General features: G+C 44.1%; 2 protein-coding genes across 9 annotated transcripts in view; one reads left to right on the top strand and one right to left on the bottom strand.

Moving 5' to 3' along the window:
• PPP2R2C (protein phosphatase 2 regulatory subunit Bgamma) overlaps window positions 1-6944 on the top strand; it is a 44073-nt gene extending 37129 nt beyond the window's left edge. For all 6 annotated transcript variants that reach the window (XM_053402811.1, XM_053402812.1, XM_053402810.1 and 3 more), the window contains 3 exons: window positions 914-1083; window positions 3850-3941; window positions 4393-6944. In XM_053402811.1, the coding sequence (XP_053258786.1) occupies window positions 914-1083; window positions 3850-3941; window positions 4393-4684 (554 nt within the window). In that variant the 3' untranslated portion in view covers window positions 4685-6944. The remainder of the gene's footprint in view (window positions 1-913; window positions 1084-3849; window positions 3942-4392) is intronic.
• A 607-nt stretch (window positions 6945-7551) lies between these two features.
• Window positions 7552-24887, bottom strand: WFS1 (wolframin ER transmembrane glycoprotein). 3 transcript variants are annotated; one of them, XM_053402781.1, is made up of 8 exons: window positions 24767-24887; window positions 22192-22287; window positions 16089-16171; window positions 15398-15542; window positions 13584-13754; window positions 12628-12711; window positions 10717-10862; window positions 7552-9911 (listed from the first exon to the last, which is right to left on the bottom strand). In XM_053402781.1, the coding sequence occupies exons 2-8, from the start codon at window positions 22280-22282 to the stop codon at window positions 8109-8111; spliced, it is 2523 nt and encodes an 840-aa protein (XP_053258756.1). In that variant the 5' UTR covers window positions 22283-22287; window positions 24767-24887; the 3' UTR covers window positions 7552-8108. The 3 variants fall into 3 exon arrangements, with proteins under 3 accessions (XP_053258756.1, XP_053258757.1, XP_053258758.1); XM_053402782.1 differs by having other exon boundaries at window positions 22192-22284; XM_053402783.1 differs by lacking the exons at window positions 22192-22287; window positions 24767-24887 and adding an exon at window positions 16266-16315.
• Between the last annotated feature and the right edge of the window lie 967 nt (window positions 24888-25854).

Here is a 25854-nt window from a genome sequence, read left to right as displayed (position 1 = left end):
GGAGCCCGACGCTGGGCTCCCACGGCTTGCGGAGAGCTGCCTGTTCTGGGGGCTGGGTTGGGGGAACCTCGGGCTTCCCCCACCCCAGCCCCGCACCTGGGGGGGGAAAATAAATTTTCCCCCTTTATTCCCCCCCCCCAAAAAAACTAGGTGCGCCTTATGGGCCGGTGCGTCCTATGGGGCGAAAAATACGGTACCTAAAAGTTTGCTTTCCCTCACATGTAACCACTTGACCAATTTGACTGGTGAAAATGGCACTTCCACAGGTGCCTCATAATACACTTTCTGCCTTTGTACTTGTTTAATGGCAGCACCTAGACTGCGGAACTCCCTGCCTGTTGATACCAAGCAGGTGCCTTCACTGAACTCTTTTTCAGCGCCTGCTAAAAACATTCTTGTCTAGACAAGCCTAAGCAGGTGCTTAGAAAGTTGGGGTAATTTTAATCTATTTTGATATTTTAACTTTTGTATGTTTTAAAGTAGGGTTTTTCCCCCAACCCCTGGTTTTCATGATTTATCATTTTGTAAACTGGTCTGAGTTACTTTGCAATTAAACAAATAAGTAATAAAAAACCAGAACCTAGGCAGTGATTAGGCACCTTGGAGGCACTGTGTGAAATGTTAGCATTTTAAACATTAAGTCAGTTTTACATTAACAGGACAATCCTATAGATATATGTCTTGTTTTGAGTTAGCAGAGCTGTATTTGTTATTTGAGCCAGCTATAAAAAATACATTTTTAAAACACCTTTATTGTGCCTTTTCTTTTTAGAAGTTCAAGGTGGGTAACAGATTTTAAAAATCAGATAAGAAATTACAATGTAATATTCTGATTAATGTGAAAATGCCATGACAAAATAAGTGATGTGTACTTTTTAATAGGTGTATTTTTCTCTTTGTTTGACCTAATCAGTTTTTGAAGAGCCTGAAGACCCCAGTAGCCGCTCGTTTTTCTCCGAAATTATTTCTTCTGTGTCTGATGTCAAATTTAGCCACAGTGGGCGATATATGCTTGCAAGAGATTACCTCACTGTCAAGGTTTGGGATCTGAACATGGAAACGGTGCCAGTAGAGATATACCAGGTGAGTGTTTGTTGTTTCTGTTAGACCATGATGGTCTAATAAATGGCAGTCTAGGATAAAATCTTCTCAAACTCTGTGATACAGAGGAGACTGGATTACCTTTGACAAGTAAGACAATATTTTTAAAGGAAGGGATGTGGTAGCAGTAAACTCTTCCAGGGCCAAAAGTCAGCGCTTCTTCTGACATTACTTAAAAGTAAGTAGCTACAAATGCTATATAAACTGTTAAATAAACAGAAGGGGGTTACATAAAGAATTTATAATGATTCAGAGCCACTGAGAAGGAAAGCTAACTGACAGATTTTGCAATTTTCCCATCACTCCCATGCAAGAGGCAAGTGAATCCTCTGGAACATGGGTAGGAGTTGTGAATGTGCCTGTCATTAAACTCCAACATATATCTAATACTATCTTTTTAATCCTAAACCTAATGCCTCTTTGTTGCTGTTGTTGTTTAAACTGTACCTGTGAGGTCCTTCAGCTCCCAGGGATGCTAACTTACCGTATTTTTCGCACCATAGGACGCACTTTTTCCCTCCTAAAAAGCAAGGGAAAATGTGTGTGCGTCCTATGGAGCGAATGCAGGCTTTCGCTGAAGCCTGGAAAGTGAGAGGGGTCGGTGCGCACCGACCCCTCTCGCTCTCCAGGCTTCAGGAAGGTCCCGCAGGGATAGCAGCCTGCTTCCCGGAGCGTCGGGCGCCCTGAAAGCAGAGCGCCCGTCGCTTCCGGAACACATCCGCAGCCTAGGCAACCCTGCGGGAGATCCCGCAGGGATGTCTAGGCTGCGGATAGCAGCCTGCTTCCCGGAGCGTCGGGCGCCCTGAAAGCAGAGCGCCCGGCGCTTCGGGAACACATCCGCAGCCTAGGCAACCCTGCGGGAGATCCCGCAGGGATGTCTAGGCTGCGGATAGCAGCCTGCTTCCCGGAGCGTCGGGCGCCCTGAAAGCAGAGCGCCCGGCGCTTCGGGAACACATCCGCAGCCTAGGCAACCCTGCGGGAGGTCCCGCAGGGATGTCTAGGCTGCGGATAGCAGCCTGCTTCCCGGAGCGTCGGGCGCCCTGAAAGCAGAGCGCCCGGCGCTTCGGGAACACATCCGCAGGGTGGGGAGCCCTGCAGGAGTTCCCCGCAAGGCTCCCCACGCTGCGGATAGCAGCCTGCTGCCCGGAGGGCGGGGCGCCCTGAATCAGAGCGCCCCTCGCGCCGGGCAGACATCCGCAGCGTGGGGAGCCCTGCAGGAGTTCCCCGCAAGGCTCCCCAAGCTGCGGATAGCAGCCTGCCGCCCGGCGGGCGGGGCGCCCTGAATCAGAGCGCCCCTCGCGCCGGGCAGACATCCGCAGGGTGGGGAGCCCTGCAGGAGTTCCCCGCAAGGCTCCCCAAGCTGCGGATAGCAGCCTGCCGCCCGGCGGGCGGGGCGCCCTGAATCAGAGCGCCCCTCGCGCCGGGCAGACATCCGCAGGGTGGGGAGCCCTGCAGGAGTTCCCCGCAAGGCTCCCCAAGCTGCGGATAGCAGCCTGCCGCCCGGCGGGCGGGGCGCCCTGAAGCAGAGCGCCCCTCGCGCCAGGCAGACATCAGGCAGCCCCACAAGCTCGGGGGACAGCAGGGAGGCGCAGCGCCACTATCCCGCTGTTCCTCGACCTGGTTCGGTTTCCCTGACCTGCTTTTGGGGGGGAAATAAAGGGGAAATTTTTTTCCTTTATTTCCCCCCCAAAAAACTAGGTGCGCCCTATGGTCCGGTGCGTCCAATCGTGCGAAAAATACGGTACTTCAGTCTCCTCTCTTCTGTTAAGGCAAGTCTGGAAACATGCCAGTAGGGCTTGAAATATATAGAAACTCTTTGAGAACAATGCAAGCAATAGGGGCTTTGGGCTCGTCCACACTTTTGCTTGTCCTACCACTTCCCCTTGGAGGAAACCTGCTCTTTACTGCTGAAGTGGAGCAAACGTCCGTTGGGTTTCCTGCAGATTAATGTTTGTTCTGATTCAGCAGTAAAGAGCAGGTTTTCTCGGGGAAAGCAGCAGGGCAGATGGAAAACTGCTTTCTAGGCACCCAACAAGTGCAGACAAGCCAAGAGAGCTGCTATTGCGAGCGTTTTGTGTGGGAGAACATGGCTATTGAGATAAGCACCAGCAAACTGCAGTGGAAACTGCACTGCACATTGCCCATTTCCCTAGGAATTTGGGCTGAAATCCTCTAGCCATTTTCCTAGGAGTAAACCCCACCTAACAGGAGTATAGGGTTGTGCCATTACAGTGGTACCTCGGGTTAAGTACTTAATTTGTTCCGGAGGTCCGTACGTAACCTGTTCTTAACCTGAAGCACCACTTTAGCTAATGGGGCCTCCCGCTGCCGCTGCGCCGCCGGAGCACGATTTCTATTCTCATCCTGAAGCAAAGTTCTTAATCTGAAGCACTATTTCTGGGTTAGAGGAGTCTGTAACCTGAAGCGTATGTAACCTGAAGCGTATGTAACCTGAAATGTATGTAACCTGAGGTACCACTGTACATTGAAACTGAGCATAGGCCTCTTCTAATTTCACCTTTGAAGCAGGGATGGCAAGGACATTGAGCTACGTAATTCAGCTTACTACAGAAGTCTCTTTCAGGGAAAGATGTTCTGTTCTCTTAATTTTATTGTCAATGCTTGTGTACAGGCAACATTTAAAAAGCTGATTCCACCAAGAGCTGTTGGCACTGGTGTTCTTTGAGGGCAAATGGAAAAATAAAAGGTCTAACCTTGAAATAACAAAGCTTTTTGCTCACAAAACAGGTTCATGACTACCTTAGAAGCAAGCTGTGTTCCCTTTATGAAAACGATTGCATCTTTGACAAGTTTGAATGTGCGTGGAATGGATCCGACAGGTAATATAGCCACCCAACTGTCTTGTTTACCATACAATGCTACTTTGATAAGATGAGAGGAGCCAGTCAAGAACGCCATTATAGCTGATGCCTAGGGGAAAGGCTTCTCTGATGTGCTAGATTATGAAGAGGAATATTTCTTGCTCTAAGAGATGTTTGGAAAGTCTGAAATATATTGCTGCTCCCTTCAGTGGGGGGGGTGGGAAGCAGAGTGGCGCTGCGAAGCAAGAAACCTCCACATTATTATCTATTCACATAGTTATTGATTTTATATCCCCCACCCTGCCTCTCAAAGGAGCTTAGGGCAACAAACATGGATAAAATAATGAAAGCCATCTTCGAATGATCATAAAAAATAATTCCAGCACTGATTTCAATGGCTCCTGTGCAGAGGCTTCCCCTACTGGGTTGTGCCCTTCGTAACGTTTTCCCTGTTTTCCTTCCTCTGCAGTGTCATAATGACAGGAGCATATAACAATTTCTTCCGAATGTTTGACCGGAACACGAAGCGCGATGTTACGTTGGAGGCCTCCCGAGAGAGTAGCAAACCCCGAGCAATTCTCAAACCTCGGCGGGTGTGTGTCGGAGGCAAGAGGAGGAAAGACGACATCAGTGTTGACAGCTTGGACTTTACCAAGAAGATCCTGCACACGGCATGGCACCCAACAGAGAACATCATTGCTATCGCAGCTACAAACAATCTGTACATATTTCAGGACAAAATGAACTCTGAAATGCACTAGGATTCCTCTTTGTAAACAGCCGCCCAAGAGGTGACAGGTGTGGTCGCTGTTTGAGATGTGATGCTCATCCTTTTACCTGGAAGCAAACATCACTGAATTCAATGGGTCTTACCCCCATTAAGTGTCTGCAGGTGTGATGGAGATGGATTTGCCCTTTTAACTACCCCTACCATCCCTTGAGACAACCACTCAAATGTTTTAATTTATTGCAATTGCTGCAGATATGTTTCAAAATAAATTCTGTTAAGAAGGGCCCCGTGTCCCGCTCATCACTAATTATTTTATATTGTTTCTAAAAGACTGCCCACAAGAATCAGACACCTACGTAGTTCAAGGTCCTCCGTGATTCTTTTTAAGGATATCCCTTGTGGGGGAGGGGTTTAAGCCCACTAACACAGTTGTAGTTCCAAGAGCAAGGGGTTACTGAAGCACAGAAATGGCCCCAAAGATGCCTTAAGCCAGAATCTGGGGCATAAGGAAACCTTGCAAGAAGCCACTGCTTGGGCCAGGGCAGCTAACAGCACATATGCAAGCAGAAAGTTGTGGCTGAGATCAAAGGTAGATAGGAAGGCCTTTAGACTAAGGACCACATGGTTGGCCCTATCATAAGGTATCAGCTAAGGGGGTGGGACCATTAAGGACACAAGCAAAGCAGAGGACCACCTGCAGCCTGTCAAGCAAAACTGCTGCATGACTCTTTCAATCCGCAGCTCTCCCCTACTATGCAATACCAGAGTAGGTTTATGGAGGGACTGGCAATTATTCTTTAAGGAGATCTATTTTCCGCTCAATTTGAGTAAGGTGGGTAGAATATGATGATAACAGCTATCTAATGACTTTTCAAAATATCTGCCATTGTTACATCTGAAAGTTTCACTCTGAAAGTTCAGAAAGTAAAAGGGCCAGGACGACAGGCACTAGCTCACCTAGGAGACACAAAACAAATAAATGACTATCCCAATTAATGTCACAACGCAGCCATTTAAATCACTCTTCCGTCAGAACTCGGCTCTTCCTACCAGAACTCACTGAGTTGGCAATGCTAGCCCCTTGGACACCAAATGTGGAGATTTAAAAACCTGCAGCATGCTCAATGAAACCTGTAAAAGTGAGTTGTCTCATGTCAACCATCTCCAAGTTATTTCTTGGCCTGACTGAAATGGAGGAAAGCACAATCACCTAACTGGCCAGGCTGCCTTTCTCAAGATCCCTCTGCTGTTAATTAATTTTGCACTATTCTGCATAGACCTTTCGATAAATGAGAGGAGGGCGTCATAAAGAAACTTGCATGCCTTTGCACTTTGATTTGGAGGGGGGCGGGGAAAGAGAAGGGGGGAAAAGTGAATCCAAATGGATTCTGTGACACCATGATTTTAATCAGAAGCTTTGTTAACACTACATGAAATGAAGGACACCTGACATTTTCTTGATGCTGGACATTGTGTACAGAAGCATCAACTCCAATAATCCACATACAGTATGAAATGTATACAGTAATTTTACCTGGGAATGAATGTTTGTTTATAAAGCTACTGCATACTCTACGAGACACTGGCAGTATTTACATACACTGTATTCTAATTGAAATTTGAACAATCCAGTCTTCTTGTAAAAACTTTTAGGAATATGAATACTGTATAGAATTCTTGTTAAAGCCAAATAACCATTTTTCTTTTTTTAACAAACAAAAAAACCTTTTGGCTTTATTCATTAATCAGAGTAATTTTAAAAATGATAACTGCACACTGGAATTTTATGTCTAAAAATTGTATTTTGGGGGGTGGCGGGGGCACTGTCTGGCAGTAACCAATGATGCAATTGTTCTTCACACTCTTTCCCCCAGTTTCAATTCTATTATCTTATCCATCAACTACCAAACTGGTTTATGCAGGGATTATATAATATCTTTCTAACTACATAAAATGGGTTTTCAGGCCACATTAATACAAAGTTTTCTGTTAAAAAGGAGGAACTAAACTCAAGACAGTAGTGATCTATCTGGGTCCCCAATATCACCATTATAATCTAATTTTGTGAATGTAAGAAATGAATGTCACTCATTCCAAATCCATGAAGAACATCTTTTTGCTTTGGTTTTGAACTTAAGAAGGTAAATAATGATACAGTTGGTAAATCCAGTTAGTTGGAAAGCTTCATGGCTGTATTCTTGTGTTGCACAAATTAGCTGACTGTTGTTGGAACATATATATAAATATGTTGATACTGGCTTTTTCAATAAACACTTTCTTTAAAAAGCTGAGCTGTGCTTAATTCTACTCCAGCAGTTGCTCCTTTAAATCAAATAATTGCACCTTTGATTCAATTATTGCTCTCAAAGCACTTGAAATGTACATTTAACAACAAGATCAACCCTACTCTATTCAGAAGTATGTGAGGAGCAAAGAAGTTGCACTCACACACGCAAGACACTTCCAAATTTAATAATTATGCGCTCCACCAGCTTCCTCTCATCTGTCCCCACTGGCCGAAAGACCCCCCTCCCCATCCTTTACTTGGAAAGTGGCAGCAGAAATGGTTTTGAGTAAAGCACGGGCGCCATATTTCTTGAAGCACAATTTAAAATGCTGGGCGTGGCCACACTGCTATCCAAATCTGTGGAGTTGCCCTCTAATTGTGGATTTCCTTTTGGCATATTCAAGAAGTTCGCACAGAGCAAGAGGGAAGTACCCATTAGTTCATACTTGAAGGCAATAAGGAGGGAGGGGTGCAGGCCTCTATAGTAGTCCATTATTGAACATAGTCTGGGATACCGCGCTTATTAAGTGGAAAGTGGTGTAAAATCTAGAACGGTAGGTAGGTGTGTGAGACAAAAGTGCATTCAAATAAGACTACAAATCTTTATAATGTAGATTTTGAATCCTTGTTTAATTTTGTGTTTGTATTCATATATACAGACCATTAGCCAGATGTCCATTTCCACCTTCAGTACAGATTCTGACACATTAGCCATTCAGACTTTCCATTATGATCACACAAAGTACTTTTCTGTTCAAGAATACTTTCAACAAAACTGATGACTGATTTAAGTCTGTCATTCTCCAACACCGAATACACGATTTCTATCTCATAGCACAGTTAATATTTTTGTATGAATCACTACATAACTGGCACTAGACAGTTGTCACCCATGAAGTCAGCTTTAAGTATAGGAGAGTGGAAGAGTGAATTATCTAAATAAAGTGCTTTTAATATTTCTGCCTGATGTTAAAAATCAGCTCTTGTAGGAAACACTGTTCATGCTTTTAATAGGCAAATAATGTTTTTCACATATAGACATGTCCAGCACAGAAATTACTAAGATGGCATTGTGCATTGTACTCAAAACTAATTTCATTCCTTTGAAACATTTTTATAACTTGTTTTTAAGCCAAATCTTTGGTTGTGCAGATATGACAATTAAAATTCAGCATGCAACTGACAAAAATGGGGAGAAGAAAAAATCAAAGGCAAATCTGAGAGCTTTCTGGACGGTGCTTCGCCAGTCATGCTCTAGTTTCACATGCCTTCCTGCAGGAGAAAGTTTAGACATGCAATTCAAGCAAGAAATGGCTTTCAGCTCAAATACAGGCCATTTGCTGCCAAGACGGCCTTCCAGGATGGTACTGAACTCAATGACACTTCCTTGCCTCAAGTTCAGTAACACTTTCTTAAACTCGTTGCTTGCCTTCAGCACAATATCTTTGGTTACATCGTCCTCTTCCATAACCTTGCTTCCATTGAAAGGCATGCCTACCGTTATTTCAAATTTATAGCGGTCAAACCTTTTCATGTGGCAGTCGTGTTTCGTCAGATACTTTAGACGACAGAGTTCCTCCTCTTCCAGGGTTACATTTTGGGGATCACATGCTGGATATGTTTCACCGTACAAGCACCTCAACCAGTCACCAATGAAAAAAGGAAGCATGTTTACTGCTGATTCTGCACTATTGTCAATGTCAGTAACTCTCACGTATTTGAACCTTCCCGTCCAAGTCACTCTATGGCCCTCCAGATGACTACATAAGATTTGGGTGCGCGCCATGTTAGTTTCCTTCCAAGCCCGGGGACCACACAAGAACCCATACTGATTCCACGTCAAGGTAGAGTTATACACCTTCATCCCCTCTGAGCGGTACACATAAAACCAACAGAACAACACTATGGCAGTAATCCACACCAAAATAAGCTTAACTATAGAACTCTTTGTTAGGGATTTCACAATTTCAACCACAGAGATGCTGGCCTTTGTCCACCATCGGAAAAGCAACGGAACAGCACATAACAGAAGAGTTACCACAATCTTCATGAGCTCTAATGTTATGAACCATTTTATGAAGTGGACGAGGCACATCAGTGCAATGCCTACCATGAGAACAGGAAGAGCAAAGAGGAAAAGGAAGTAGCCAACCGAGGCACGAATGAGCCCAATGCCAGAGGATTCCTTCAAAATCACCACTGACAGTTCACACCACATGAAGCACACTAAATAAGGAACCAGGTAGCAATAGGTACCTTTGAAATTCCTCATCTGTGCCATTCTGAAGAAGAGATAAAATAAATATAAAAACAAAAGGCAGGGAACGCTCACATTCAGGACAAAGAAATGGCCAACAGGAATGCTGTAAAAGGTTTTCCCCAGTAGCTTCAAATGGCCCAAATGAACAGGTATAACCGGCAATAAGGAGAGGGAACCTGCCGCGACTTCTGTGAGTAACGCTCTTCGTGTGTAGGGCTCGGCACTTGCGCCCAAACTCATGTAACTTGTCACCATGAAGAAAACAGAGATAGTGGCCAACTCTGAGCAGGGGATCCAGTCCTTACTAGCTACAGGGAAGGAGAAAATGACAAAGAACACTGAGAGGAGGAAGTACAGGTAGGGCTCTAAGTGGTTCCAGCCAAAATTCACTTCCGCTTCCTCGACATCTAGGTTGGGTTCAAAGCGAAGGAGCAAGTCAGTGAGGGTGCGGAAGTTTTCCCAAGCTTTGCTATCTTGGAATACTTTCAGGGTGCAAATCACCATGGAAATGAAGGACAGATAGAAGATAACTAGTGGGATAAAAAATGCAAAGAAGTCAATGGTCAGGTTACTGATGATGAAGAAGAAAATGAGAGCATTGATGTGGTGTGTTGGGATAATAGTGGAAAGCCAATGCATTCCTGCTTTAGATGCAAGATCTATAAGGTGCTCTTTGATTTCCATAATGGCATGAAGTGGGAACTTTATCACCTGGAAAGAAAGAAAATGCAGTTCACGCAACAACTCTTTTGTAGCATCACGTATCACCCCACGTCCCCTGGACAGAATGGACAATCAAGCCAAACCTGATCAGCTGTTTCAGAAGCTTCTTCTTCTTTTTAACAAACAAGCTGATTGTGATAGCCATTGTGTTGGGCTCTCAACTAGTGCCCATAGACATTACAAAACTTGTCACCATTTCATCCCATTGAAATGGTGAACTCAGGTGATCCAAGTACATACGAGATGGAAGTGAAATGAGTCCTTTTAAAAATATATATTTTTGCAGAGGCAACCTGGGTTCTACACACTGGCGAAGGGGGGCTCCCCACATATGCAGAGGTTTGCAAATTAAAGGAATTTTTTAAAACCCAACCCCCAAATGCCTGACAAGGACCAGGTGGTAGAGAGCCTATACAGAGAAAAAGAAAGAGAGTGTAAAGAAACCAGAGGCAGATTATATGAGTTTATCAATTAAGTCTATAGACGGAAACAGATGAGACACAGTATTTTGGCTGCCAGTAGAAAAGCAACCTCTTCAAAAGGAGAATGAAGAGTGTGGAATTGGACCTGCTAAAGCCTCTTACGATAAGTATCCTGCAATGACAGTTGTGATTGGGGAAGGATACATACACACACACACACACACACACACACACACACACAGCAAGAGAGAGAGAGAGAGAGAGAGAGAGGGAGGGAGAGCAATTGAAAGGAAAGGAAAAAATGAGGCTACATTCAGTTCTCACACTTCAGAACCTTGGCCCTCCTCACTTATACTTAAATAAAATTTCACCTTGAGTCGAAGAGGAAGGTCTTCTGGACTCTTTCCTGCCAGTTCATCGTCATCATCGTCCTGCACCAGAAGGTTGGTTGGGATGATGCCTTTTGCATACTTTTTGGTAATTTCAACAAAGTCATCCAAGGCAATATAATTCTTAGCTGAAAGTTGTAAACACAAAATGCATTACTAAAACTTTTTTTTTCTTGAGAGAAAATGGTTAATGGTGAATTATTAAGCAGTGACAACACATATAAACTAACAAGACTAGATTTAAAGTTGGTTCCGGTATCAACATTTTTAACGTGGCAAAACTCTCTTCCGTTTGACTCTCCCATTTAAGTCACGAGTTCAAGATTATTATGTCCTTAACTCTGCAACTTTAAGCCTATTCAACTGTATGACTGCCGCAGGGGCCTGTGGAGGAAATAAAATTCTAGAAAATATTTAGAATTATCATGGCGATCGAAGGATGAAGAGTAAAATGAAACTCTGCAAAGCCAGCCAGTCACATACACCAGTAAATGCAAATCCTGAACGATGGGCCTGAACTGCTGATCTCATCAACCAAAGATGGGGAAGCTGTGGTCCTCCAGATCTTGGACTCCAGCTTCCATCAGTCCCAGTCATCATGGCCAATGAAGATGAGCCCGTGACTCCCAAGTTCCAAACAGATAATTAAAATACTCCTATGCCTTTATTTTTAAAAAGTGGATTTCAGGAACTTTGAATGAACTAGTCCTTTAAACATCCTGTGAAATAAACAGGATCTTAGTCTTTTTAGCTCTTGTCTGTTTTTTATCCTTGTTGTTTACATTTAGGATCCAAGTAATAATCCAAGGAAGTTTCAGACTAGTAATTATGCCTTTCTTGTCAGGCAAATTGGGAGAATCTATAAAACTAAGTTTAGGAATAATGACTTTATGAAAAAGAATTTTAACTTCAAACTTAACAGTTATGGTGGAAAATATTGAGCAACAGCTGTCTTGACACTTGGAATAAAAAAGGCTAAGAGAAAAGATTCCTCTCCCCCTTTAAGGGGGAGTGTGGGGGAGGGGGAGGGAGGAAGGTGGCCCTTTCCCAGAAGCTTAAGGATCCTATTGGTGGGCCCTGATGATTATCCAAACCCTTAAACGGCTGGAAAAGGGCAACTTGCACTGCTCTATGAGCATGACATTCCCTGCTTTAGCAGCATACAAGCCCCTGAGGGGTTAAGTGGCAGGTCAATTCAGATACTCAAAAGAAGCTATTTGCCCATCCTCTGCCTCAATGTATGGACACAAGGCCCCCTCTCCCTTCTGCCCTTCCTTCAAGAAGCAAAGCACCTGAGGTTTCCCCCATAAGAACCCTGAGAGGTAAGGTTATGATGCAGGTGATTCGAACATTTAAGCTGGCATATTCTACCTGAGATCCCCCCGCTATTCTATCGTATGCAACAAATAACTTCTAGGAGACGTGATCATGGTTTATTGTATTTGCAGTGCCTGGTGTTTTTATGGTTTTCGTGGTTATTGTTGCTTTTCTTTTTCTTCCCTTTGTGAATGCTGCAATGCCAGTGCAATGAAGTTTATAATGATGATGATGATGATGATGATGATGATGATGAGAGTGTGAATGGTCAAAGGTCACTCAGCGACCGTGTACCAATTCCCCCAACAAAGTCCCCCCACCCCACCCACTGAACATTGCTGGCTCTTTATGGGAAGTGTGCTTCCCCACTTTGGAAAAGACTCAAACGTGAAGGAAAACAATTTGGAGCAGCGCAGCAGGACACTGGAGGGCAACCGTTAGAAAACCGCATCTTGAGCCCAACTGAAAACATTCTGAGGACATGATCTCCAACATCTTTCTCACAAGGTAACTGATAAAAGAATTAGCCCGAACCGTGTATAAGATCCAAGTTTAACAGAAGAAATGCTTCCTTACATTCGCTGCTCACCAGCCGTTCCAGCATCCTTCTTTGCTTCTGTACGGCTTTTGGAACTGGGCCGCCAGTCTGTTCCTCACCACCTGTTTGTTCAAGGTATTTCACACAGCATTAGTGGGAAAATTCAAAGAAAGAGAAACGCACCCAAATGATATACATACTGTATCAGTCATTGTGTAGCATAGCAATCTGCTCTTTCAAAATTGTGGCCCCCATGTTTTAAAAAAGCAATGTAAAGCCTGATTCTACAGGGATTCAATCAACAGCTTTCAATGGATTAGAATGTAAAGTTGATTAATTATCCAAAATGCCTCTTGTTTAAATGGAAACCTATTTGCCACAGGAAGGAGCAATTTTTGAGAAATCAAAGAGAGCGAAGATAGTGTGAAAAACTAAAGACTGTCACTTAAACTTTGAGGGCCACTTTATATCACAGTAACACATCAGAAATAAAATACTGTGCCTAAGTGTGCTACCTGCTGGGTTTGGGTTAAAAATAATAGGTTTTTTTTAAAAAAATCCCAATTAATGAAAAAGAATATGTAATTTACCTAACAGATCAATCAACTAATTCTTATGATTCCTGGGGATCTCCAGTTCTTGGGAAATAGGACTGGGAAGGACCTGTCTCTTCTTGAGAACCTGGAGGAGTCCGCCAGACGGGGCGAAAATACTAGGCTAGATGGATCATGGTCTGACTCAGTTTAAAGACTGCTTCTTATGGCCATAATAGATAAGGTACTATTGTCTCCAGACACTTTACATTCTCAGAAAGCACAGTGGAGTTCATGTGCTCTTCCACTTGCACGTTTTAATGAAATAATACCTATGACTATCACTGCAACATTTTTTCTCTTAAGCAATTTTCCCTACAGCAAAGGTTTAATTACACCATTCTAATTTTGGAAGAATTATTCATGTTCAGTACATCTTTTATATTATATTGGATACAAACCTTCACTGTCAACTTGGCCAACGTTTTCTAACAGTTCTGAAACAGCCAACTGCTTTTTCTTCTTTGGGTTTAGTTTCCAGTACATGACTAACGCAGCCTTTCTCACAGCTCTTTCTAAATCAGTCTCTGATGATAATTTCTTCACTTCTTGTTCATTCTCTGAAGTGATGCCTCAAGTAAAGAAAGAAAATGAATTGGGTACGATTATCCCACCTTCTAGGCTGAGGGAAGAGTTGACACCTTTTAATAGTTTGTCACTTCAAAAGATATCAAAGTGCTTGCAAAAACTAACATTTCAAACCAGAGTTAGGTTACTCGAATAGACTCTAAATTCACATCTTATATAGCTAAAGTAAGTAGGCAATTCCTTAATTCACACTGTATTTTACAGAGGCATATCTAAATACCCTTTGGAACAAAGACTCTTCTTAATAAATTAAATACCCAAAAGAGTTTTGTTGATGAGTAGAGAAGTGAATTTTGCCTGATCATGACATGAGGCTCATGCCAAGTCGGATCATGAGAGCTAAGCAAATGGAGCTGCAAGAATCACATGCACTTTCTGGTTCTCATTGTAGCCAAAACCAACAACCCTTCTCCAACATTATGCCATTAAAAAAAAAAAAACCTACCGTATTTTTTGCTCGATAAGACTCACTTTTTCCCTCCCAAAAAGGAAGGGGAAATGTGTGTGCATCTTATGGAGCGAATACAGGCTGCACAGCTATCCCAGAAGCCAGAACAGCAAGAGGGATTGCTGCTTTCACTGCACAGCAATCCCTCTTGCTGTTCTGGCTTCTGAGATTCAGAATATTATTTTTTCTTGTTTTCCTCCTCCAAAAACTAGGTGCGTCTTATGGTCTGGTGTGTCTTATAGAGCGAAAAATACGGTAATTATTTTCTTTCTGTTGTTAAATACTAAGTATTCCTCTGCATACTGCTCATCTGGCCTTTAAAAGTGTATACAAAACTGCAGATTCTTGGAATATAAGAATCTCGTCTTCCCCTTGTTAGTGGCTGTGCACAAAGAACAAAAATGTAGCCAAGCAAGCTACCAGCCACACACATTTTCCGCTGGACTAGAGGAAGGCCAAAAACTGGAAACTCATTCCATGAGGGTGCTGATGGAGGGTGGTTCGTCTATTCAGGAATATGTTGTTCAATGACTTGTGCAAACGGCTTCACTCCACCATAACCATGGGGCGTGCAGCTTGGGAAAGCTCATGGATCTATAACTGTTGCTAAAGGATCAAATGGCTTCAGTGTTATGGATTGCCCTTTGTTAGCCAAGGCTAATATACTAACTGTGGGCTTTCCTGAACAAAGACTGCATAACCTCAGTTACTCAAACTCTGTCTAGTAATTTGCAGGCTCAGATGGCTGCAGTGCATTCTTGCTGGGTTTTGCCTTTGATGAAAACCCACATGCTCCAACAAGTTCAAAACGAAGCTGCTAGACCGCTAAACATGGACTAGGGACTCAGCTATACAGCTGCAAATAAAACGTTTTAAGTGTGTTGTAAAGTGCAATATACAAATGTGACATTAGATGGCGATGGTGAGCTATGGCAAATTCAATATATTTTACAAAACGTTTTTTTTAAAAAAGCATTTTCACAGCATTTTTAAAATCTGTGTGTAGATTCCACCTAGCAAGGAGGATCATAGCAGACAGGATAAATATTATAAAAATAAATAGAATAAAAATGAATCTTGAGATTTTTCTAACATGCTTATCCTTGAGGAAGCTCAACAGAAGTCTCTTGAAATTCACAATGGAGGTGTTAATTGTCAAGGACCAGGAGGGATGTATACCTCTTCTTTCCGCTAAACATCTCCTCAGCAGTTTAACAGCTTCCCTTCGTCCCTGTTTGGCAGCAAGGATCAACCACTCCACCCCACTGCAACTGTTCAGCTCCTCATCCTGGTCTTCTGCAAGCTTCAGGTAATGCTTCCCCACCTATACAAACATGGAAAAAAGATATATTTTTTGTTTTAATTTAAATAGGGTTTCTTCCACCTCTACAACTCTTTGATTCTACAATTCTCTTCTGCGTCCAAATCAGGGTTCTCCTTACGAACAGCCATATTCCATAGCATACTTCATATTGAAAGAAAAGTACCAGCAAACCAAGGATTCCTTTCAAAATGAACCCGGCTGACATCTATTCCCGTGTTTGATGTAACACAGCTGGGTAGGAGTGACCAAATATGTTGCTCTAAGTCAAAGACAGGATGAAGTCCTGGTCAGCCCTCACCTGGGCAGTGGGGGGAAAGACTGGTGTTACCCCACGGGCGGAATAGATGCTTTCCCTCCTGTGTTTCACATCTTTCCAAATTGCAAGTTTCTGTAGTAAAAATGGAATCTCTGAAAATTCAGCGCAACGCATTTATAATCCTATGAAGTTACAACTACAGTATAAGACTTTAAACTATAATTAGAAAAATGGCATCCAGCACTATTTAAAGAGAGCTATACAGGAAAGTGACAACCATGAAAAATTACCTCTGTCTGCGCTTTAGGTTCCCCAGCTTTTGCTCTTTCCAGAAGTTCTTCAAAGAGCTCCTCTGGTTCCTCCATCACAGTCTCTACAGAAGGCAGGCAAAAAAAGACGTGCGTTTACTAAAGGAGCATTGAGGCTGGGTCCATCTACAACCTGCACTGCTTGAGCAGATCATGTACTCACTGACGCTTGAAACTCAGTTTTTCAGGAATGCAAGTCAAATCTCCAGCTGCAAGAACGAGTCTTTACAATGATGCTGCGCCTGGCATTAGTAATAAATTAGTTAACCCAAACCGGATCTTGGTCACAGGCACACCACATATTTAAAATACTCTTTTTAAAAAAATAAAATTATTAAACAATTTTAACAAAACAAATTAATAATCAAAATAGCCAATTACATTTCCCTCCCCTTATTCCCCCCTTCCCGCCCTCTCTCACCCGCTAAAGACTTCCCTCAACTCCCCACTCTGATTTGTTTGCACGTATTATTCTCTGCATGTTAAAAATTGTACATATCTTTGCCTTATCTGTCATATATTCTACTAATTAATTTGTGGTTGTTTATTCAAAACCTGCCAAGGAGTCAAAATCATTTTGTTGTTTTTTTAGATAGTTTGTAAAAAGTTCCCATTCTTCCTTGAAGTCACAATTGTCCTTCTCACGTAATTTATATGTCAACTTTGCCAACTCCGCATAACTCATCGGTTTTTCTTGCCATTGTTCTTCGTTGGGGTTTCCTCATTCTTCCATCCTTGTACTAACAAGACTCTTGCCGCTATTGTTGCATACATAAATAGATTATTTGTTTTTCTTGGCAGGTTTCGTCCTAAAATCCCTAACAAAAACGCTTCTGGTTTCTTTACAAATGTCATTTTAAACATTTTTTTTTCAATTTGTTATGTATCATCTCCCAAAAATTTCCAACTTCTCTACATTCCCAACACATATGGTACAAAGTACCTTCTTTTTCTTTCCATTTCCAACATGTATTTGACCCAGTTTTGTACATTTTTTTCCATTTGTACTGGTGTGATATACCATCTATAGATCATTTTCATATAGTTTTCTTTCAAGAGAGAACAATCTGTAAATTTCAAATCCACCTTCCACAACTTTTCCCAATCCTCAAATTGTATATTATGTCCTATATCTTGCGACATATTTAAAATACTCTTGTTCCACTTTAAGATTTATGCAAAATCCTGGGAGCTGTAGTTTGTCAACAAAGCTGGGAATTTTAGCTGTGTGTGGACAGCACCATTAAGAATCTCCCCAGGATCCTATGGGAGAAGCCATGACTGTTAAAGTGGTCTAAGTGCTTTAAACGGATGGTGTGGATCTGTGGATATAGTACTAGCTCTGCTAAACTGGAACAGCAGCAAGTGAGTCACGATTTCTACTTCCTCTCTAGGCCAGAAAGCGCCATGGTTTGTTTTCGTGAGAACAGTGCAACACGCTGAAAAACTGTGCCTCAGGACCACCATAGCTGCTTGTATATTTTCATTTTCTCTCTTCCTCCATCTCCTCTGGAAGGCAATTCATCTTTGTTTGGATGATAAGTTTATGTTCAGCATGAAACTGGGCCTTTCAAAAAGCTCTGACTCATGCAAATGCACGGCCAGTCTTCAAAACAAGCACATACTTTACAAAGGTCACCTTCTTAATTCTTGGAAGGAAAGAAACCGGCAGCAGTATTTCTTCTTAACTCTTTAAAAGCAATACACCTTCCTGCAATTAAGTGGACGACGAAGAAACTCTTCTTCCACATTCAATCTGAAGCAAGTCCATCAGACGTCCTCATCTTTTTCTCCCTTGGTTCTATGGCTAGTCCCCTTATTAGCAGCAGCTCTGACAATTTCAGGAAAACTAAGCAGTACTATCACATTTTTATGCAGAAGTTATTTTCAAACAGATTATCTAATTAAAAAGGTAAAGGACCCCTGACAGTTAAGTCCAGTTGTGAACGACTCTGGGGTTGCGGCGCTCATCTCGCTTTACTGGCCAAGGGAGCCGACGTTTGTCCGCAGACAGTTTTTCCGGGTCATGTGGCCAAGCATGACTAAGCCGCTTCTGGCGAACCAGAGCAGCGCACGGAAACGCCGTTTACCTTCCCACCTATTTATCTACTTGCACTTTGACGTGCTTTCAAACTGCTAGGTTGGCAGGAGCAGGGACCGAACAACGGGAGCTCACCCCATCCCAGGGATTTGAACCACCGACCTTCCAATCGGCAAGCCCAAGGCTCAGTGGTTTATAATTCCCAAGCAAATCAATCTGCTTTTGAAAAAATAGTAAGGGATGAAACAGCTGGAAAGAGGCCATTTCCTCAGCCTCCAACAGCAGCAACCAACAAAGTGGAGGGAAATCCCTGGGTTCTAGCAGGCATTACAGCAGGGAAGTAGGTGCAAAGCTTTCATTATTAGTGGCAGACATGCCTACATCACATTGGCTATTCGGGCCCTCAAGCCCTTTGCACTTAACATAGAAACTTCTGCTTTCGAATCACTGGTAGATATTTCTTCTAACAAGGACAGACTCTTAGCTTCTCCAGAGTCTATTTATACTCCTCGAAGCGAGTTCTGTGGCTGAATAAATATCCTGCTACACATGGAGGGACCAGGCCTCATCCTACGTATCAAGTCCCGTTCCATTCTTAAACTACACTGATCAAACAGCTTTGATAAATCCTGATTAGAACTATCTGTGCTTACACTGCAACTCGTACCCAAACGAATGTCACCAGGGTTAGTATGATGGGCACCTGCTAAAGCCCACAGTAGACACACCACGGATCTGAGATGCTGGGGCACTTGCTTACTTCTTGCATGGTCAGGTGCTTGGCACCACAGAATAAAGAGGGTGCAAGGTTCCAATGCTACCTCCTTCAGGCCCCCCTCCCAAAGACCCTTGAAAGATATACCATTTGCAAGAGTTAGGTAGAACAACACTACCTCAAATTCTTTTTGGGCCTGCCAGTTCTGTGGAAGGAGAGTCATGCTCCGTTACCACCAGCAAACAGGTTTCAGGGGACACTGTAAAATTTCATGGCCATCCAGGGCACTGCTCCATTTAGAGATACCCTTAGAGCAGGCATGGACAAACTTGGCCCTCCAGACGTTTTGGGACTACAACTCCCATGATCCCTAGCTAACAAGACCAGTGGTCAGGGATGATGGGAATTGTAGTCCCAAACCATCTGGAGGGCCGAGTTTGCCCATGCCTGCCTTAGAGGGAGGAGAGTTGCCACTTGCTCAAACTCAAAAAAAAACCCCCAAGTTGTTGCTCCACCACCCCATCATTCTATTTCTATTTCTATTAGCTATTTACTAGACTAAACAAGAAATGCAGTTGATTTTGCTGTAACTATGAAAATGCGAAAAAAGAAAGCTACTTAACTAAAGATTCAATAAGCAAAGTAGATGTATCTACTAGTCAGCGATACTGAGAGCGAAGAGAGAAATCCACACAGTATTATTAACATCTTATATTCAGTTTTCAGCAGCAATGACAAACATGCCATCCCACTACAGAATGGGATTTTGTTATGTTTGGTCAGGCGGAAAGTATCCATAGGTGTTTTGGCATCCTTAAAATCCCATTCTAAATGTGTTACACGGAAGCAAGAGTCACTGAAAGAATTCTGAGATATTGCTACGCAAGCATCTGTGATCACTGGAGAGTTAGTCACACCTCAACTAAAAGCTATCAGGCACACTAAGTGCCAAGGGGATGACATTTCTACGCCCACAGTGACAGTAATAAGAAGCACATTTAAGATATGTAGGTGGAGGAATAAAAGGGCCAAATCACTTGACACTTCACAAGAATGAAATAAAAAAGGCATGTTACAAAGGATAATTTGATTTTTTTTATGTGGCACCAATTATTCAGAGAACAATGAAAGTCATTTACATAGAGTTTGATCCAGATTTGGAATCATCACAATTCCGCTCACAGAGGAGGAAGGATGAGAGGAGGCAATTCATCCATCTCCCCGCAGCCCTAAGAAAATCTGCTCCAAAGGGTTGTAAGATGGCAGGCAGGAAAGGGGAAATGTGGCAAAAATCACTTCCTCCACTCCCCCTGCAGGGAATCCCACTGGATCTGGGGGCCTTCCATGAACTGAAGGCATTTTGTTTACAGATGGGAAACCCTGGATCCAACACACAGAGTATTTTTAAGCATGAAAGGAGATCTTCAGCCCTAATCAATATACAAGAAAAAAGCACACCAAGAACTCTGGCCAATGTAAGTTTCAATAGCGGGAGTGGTCCCTACTCACAAATCAATAGTCAATTGTAACAAAAACTAATCCGTTCCAAAGTATGTATTCTGACAAGGATTACAAACTCAAACAGAGATTACAAACTCAAACTCATAAAGATATGTTTAACACAATAATTTGTTACAGTATTAAAGATAAGAGTTTTTGAGTAGAGATAAATTCATGTTAGTCCATAGTAAGATTTGACGTGAAGATCTTAGTTTCAATCATTGAGCAGAAGTCAGAAGTCAATTATGGATCAGAAACCAGGACAGGGCCCCGTTTCAATGTATTCACCTAATCAATATACAGTCATACCTCGTGTTGCGTTAGGTTCATTTTGCGTCTTTTCGGCTTGTGAACGCGGCAAACCTGGAAGTGTATACTTCCGGGTTTCAACCCGCACGCGTGCACAGAAGCGGCACTCTAGTTACTGACTTTTCGGGGCATGAACGGTGCCCCGGAATGGATCGAGTCTGTAACTAGAGGTACCACTGTATAAGTAAACAACAACAATACAGGAACTAGTCAATCTTCATTGTGTTGTACAGGTGCACTCTTTCCTTCTTTCACAAATAAACCATCTGGCAGGAGGCAACTCTACATCCAACTAACTTTCTTTCCCAAATCTCTGGTTGAAACCTAGCAAACAGTCTAAAGATTAACCCAGTGTGTCGTTCATGGTGCAGATCAGGCAACTGGTTGAATCTGACAGGACCCTTCTGTGCCGCTCCAGATGCGTTTTTAGCAATTTTAAGTTATCCACTTTCTAGCAAGACCCAATGCAAGCAAAACTTTCAAACAATTTGAAGATTTTATAAGCACATCAAATGCCTGCATTGATGGACATTGAAGAGTAGATTAGACCAAGATCCACGCTTTCAACAGTTGCCATCCAGAAAAAAAACAGACTAATTAAATATTTACTAAACAATGGCATTTGCTAAATATTACTTTATTATTTTAGCAATCTCAGAATAGAGTAGCCTAAATGAGACTCCTGCCAACTGTGATGATCAGGTCTACGCTTGCCACCTTTTCCCACAGCTATTGGATTAGGACGACCAGACCAGATACTGGTCCCCAAGGGTACAGTCTCCCTCGGCAGGACTTGAACCAGCAAAACACAGTAGTCTTGCCACATGCCACCCAGGCTGCTCTGTAGGGCAGGGAGAGACATTTGGGGGAGTGGAATCTGAGCATGAATACTTCTGGGGGGGGATGGACCACTGCCTCCCTTGACACCCCAAATTCAGAGCAACTTTTCTATTCTAAGAAACATGATAAAAACCCTCGATATTAGACTATGAGGGGATAATTAAGAGAAACAATGATATTAATGAGGTCCAATATTTTTGACTGGCCTTTGTAGCCCACCCCAAACCTGTGTCAACCTGTCCCTCCCCAGGCTGGTTTGGCCACCATGAGGCTGAGGTGCACACGGCAGCCACAGGAAAGCGGTGCAGTGTCTGTCCAGCTGGCTCCTGCTTGGCCAAGGCACTTTGGGTGCTTTGGCTGGGCAAGGAAGCCCCCCACCAGCCTTTCCTCCTTCCAAGCAGGAAAGTTGCTCCTGAACTACAAATATACTCCAACCACCTCAGCAATGCTGTGGCCACACTCCTCCCAGGCTTCTCCCTGTCTTGGGAGTGCAAGGATGATCTTACTACTACTTGAGAAAGTGACAAAACCCTATTTCACAGCAAGTACAATCCATTTCACGCTTCATGCATCCTGTTCATCTCAACGATCCCTTTCTGCCTGTTTGGCAAATTGAGGTGGAACTAAGTAGACAAGAACTAAATCTCCAGAAGACGATCAAGGTTTCTGATTTCCCTCACCTTGGCCTTCAGCACCAGCAGCTGCATTTAGTTGGGATCTTCCAAGCTGAGTGTAATGGATGCCTGAAGCAGGATCTTGTTTGGAATCCATTTCTGCTACAGATTAGAAATAACAGAGATTGGAGAAAGTTTATAGCCACTGTGTGCTGTTTTTAATTTCTTAACCATGAAAATAATAAAATAGTAATGCATATGGAAATGATCAAGGTCTAATGCTTATCTTTTGAGAGAAAAGCAAACTAATTACAAAATGTATTTCATAGAGAAATGCGGCAATCCTATTCCAGTTTACCAAGGAAGCATGCGTAGGATCATGCTGGAAATTGTTTTTCCCCTACTTCTTCAATTCTTCTTCAAACAAGAGCCCTGAACTGACCCCCCTCCTTCAATAAATATGGGTCATATTACACCAGATCATCTTTCTAAGCATTCGCTCTCATTCAAGGTACGTGTTTTTACTCAGCAAGAAGCTCATAACATTGACTGCTGCTCGTATCAGGAGGTGTAGTAAGTTCTAGCACACACAGATTTTGACCCACCCGATATCTGCATGCAAGAAGAGGAAATTAGTAGTCACCCTTTCCTCCTTATGAGGCTTCGCATGCCTGTCAGCTGCTTGACCAAATACACTACAGGCAGTGACCATTTTGTGCAGGGGATAAAAAAAGGGGGAACCTAACAGAGGAATCCCCCAAATAGCCCCATAACGGATCAGTGGCATGGAATGTTGAAAACAAAGAAGAAGAAGCAGCTTGTAAACTGGGTGCTGGGGGAATGAAATGGAGTAGTTGAAATGCGATCATGGAGAACCAAGGCTATATCATTCAGTATTTAGATATCCCTTGGGGGGGGTCTCATTGTCTGGAGAGGGAGCTGCCTGGTTCACAATGAGAAGCTATTTTTAAATAATGCCAGGAAGAAATAAATGTCCATAAACATCAGTGGGGAAACTGAGTCCGGCATAAATGTGCCTTGGCCACAGAGAAAACAGCAACAAAAGCAGCCAATGAGGACTGAGCATGTTCACCAGGTGTGGAGCTAGAACCCCGAACAGATGCACGCCAAACTGAAACATTTTGTTGCATTTAGCTAACTGCAAGTCTCAAACCATCTGATGATTGTATTGCTTCTAGTGGCTTATATAATCAATATTATATATTGATTAGATTGATGCTTTAAAAAACACTTGACTAACCTCTGCTGCCAGTTAAGATGATCAAGGAACACAAGAGGGACCTACAGAAAAATGCTGCAGTATCCTATCAGGAGTGTTCTTGCTCAGGATTCCAGCTAGACTACAATAATAGTACTATCCAGGATACAATAAGGAGCTCAAAATGGGCAATTCCCTTCTCTGCCCCCTGCCCAACAGAAATGACACATTTTGTTGCCCCTGAAGATTCTAAGCATTCTCAGTCGTCAGTGGATTTTTCTGGGGTGGGGGTGCCCCTTTGGGATTAAAAAAAGAAGTTTTATACTTCCACATACCTCAGGATTCACCCAAGCCTGCCTCTTGCTTCTCAGGCACCCAGATCTGGCTCCAATCCTGCCAGCACTTAGCTACCCATGTTGGCAACTAGAGGGAAGGAGCCTTGTTTACAAGATTCCATAGAGATAACTATGGGCAAAAACTGGAGTCTGGTTATCCCAGGGGCATAATAATTCGTCTGACAGCCAGTTTTTCCTCTAGGATAGGCAGTCTCAAATGCAAAGAGCAGATTACAAGTATTAACACCCGATAAAATAACAAATCCGAAAATATGAAGCCTATGCAAGTTTCAGAATATCCATCGAACATTATTAGGTTGTTACAAGCAGAATTGTTTTTACAAGGTCAGTTCAGCGGGCACTGTTCAAAGTTTTCCATGCTGATACGGAAGCTACAAAAGCCGCCTTTGCAGCTGTCCGGTTTAGTTCTTGAATTTCTCGGAGGACACGGAGCCAGCTCACTGCGCACGGGAGCCAAGCGCAGCAAGGCGGCGCAGAGGCAGAGCTCCAGCCCGCAGCTTCCATTTCTGCTTGTGGCCCAAGCGCGGCCACTGCAAAGAGTTTCCAAAACAAGGGCAAATTCTCAATGCAAGAAGCGGGCGCTGCCAGGGGAAGGCTGAAATGGGGGAAAGGAAGGTTTCCCCGTTTATCCTCACCCTCACGGCCGCCAATAAATAAGCAGCTCGCTCTGCACGCCAAATGAACTAACCGCCTCGGAGCCAAAGATTTTGGAAAAGGCACATTTTTAAAGTTGCTGTTCAACGTGAAATCGGAACAATTGTCTGTTCAGACAGCAACCCCGCCAAGAGAGGTTTCCACAAAAGGCGAGGGTGAGATGGAAGAAATGACAACTTTCTGGTTCTGCGCTGGGAGTGGGGAATACGACGAGGGAGTGAAAACGGAGAGCGGAGGGCGCCCGAAAAGACGCGCTGGGAATTCATTTTAATGTGGCTTCTCATAAATTAGCAAGCGTGGCTTGAGAAGCGCCAGGCTCCGCTCCAAAATATGCTGAGTAAGAGACATGCATTACGCCGTGAGGCTTTTTCCTCGACGCTGCCCGCCCCGCCAGGTGCCGCGAAAGAGTTACCTCGCCCGGCAGAGCCGCCTCTTCGGAGCAGCCCCGGGTCGCCCGGCCTCCACCCGGCGCGGCGCCCCGAGCCGCTCGGCGCAACCTCGCCCCCCGCCGCCGCCGCGCCCTGGCTCTTCTGGTCGGCGAGCAGCAGCTCCCGGAGCGAAGAGCAGCGCGCCCAACCAGCAGCACCAGCACCAGCAGCAGCGGCGCCCCGAGCGCGAGGGGGCCGCCTCTTCGTGGCCAAGCGCGCCCCGCCCCGCCGAGGGGAAAGCCGCCTCCTCCCGGCAGCAACTCCGGCGGCGGGTGGGGCTTGCTCCCGAGGAAGTCTCTCCGCTCTCCGCTCCTCGCCCGGGAAGCGCCAAGCGGGGACGGGGGAGACCGCCTGGGTTCGTCAGGGCAGCCGACCCCTCCGGCCACCCGCCTCACCCGGAGGCGCGGACGGGGCGCCGGGGCGAGTCCCCGCGAAGCTGGCCGCGCGTCCCCGCAGCCCCTCCCCGTCCGGCCCGGGAGGAGCTCCGCTGCCCAGCTGCTTCCTGCCCGCCCCTTGCCGGCCGCCCCTCGGCCTGCGCACCCCAGGAAAGGCCGGGAGGCGCGCAAGGCCGGCTCTTGCCCCGGGGAGGTTTTCCTGCTGTATTCACTTGGAACCCCAACATCGGGGATCCCCCGCCAAAGCTTTGCAAGCATTTCCAACGCAAACCTTGCTTTCTGCTGCAGCACCCCCTCTCCCGAACTGAGTAACTGCGACGTCCAACCAGGGTTCGTAGTAACACCACTCCCGTTCTCCCATTTACTCCAAACCGGGCCAAAGTTTTGCAGAGCCCAACCTTCATGTTTTGCAACACCCCGAAAATGCGCATTTCAGTGATACCTCAAACCCGGGTTGCTAGTTAATACCACTCAAAATCTTGTGTTGTTGCAGAGCATTTGAATTTTTTCTAATGGAAACTAAGGCACCCAATGCTAATGCTGCTTTTTTAAAAAAAGCAAAACTGTCATTGCTTTGCCTTCTGTGTGCAACTTTGATTAACATCTGCTATGAGAATAGTACTTTCTGACTCAAAGATTAGCAGCTATTACTATTCATTCATGCTTCAACCTCTCTT

This window comes from Podarcis raffonei, chromosome 9, assembly GCF_027172205.1.
Source record: "Podarcis raffonei isolate rPodRaf1 chromosome 9, rPodRaf1.pri, whole genome shotgun sequence".
In the NCBI taxonomy this organism is placed as follows: domain Eukaryota; kingdom Metazoa; phylum Chordata; class Lepidosauria; order Squamata; family Lacertidae; genus Podarcis; species Podarcis raffonei.
Note: the sequence above shows the minus strand (reverse complement) of the source record. Positions and strands in the feature narration are given on the sequence as shown.

Coding starts and splice junctions, on each gene's coding strand:
- WFS1 (XM_053402781.1), bottom strand. CDS start 22,282: ATGGATTCCAAACAAGATCCTGCTTCAGGCATCCATTACACTCAGCTT. Junction 16,172..22,191: donor TGCTGGTGCTGAAGGCCAAG/GTGAGGGAAATC, acceptor TGCCTTCTGTAG/AGACTGTGATGGAGGAACCA. Junction 9,912..10,716: donor ACCTTCCTCTTCGACTCAAG/GTGAAATTTTAT, acceptor CTTTCTTTCCAG/GTGATAAAGTTCCCACTTCA.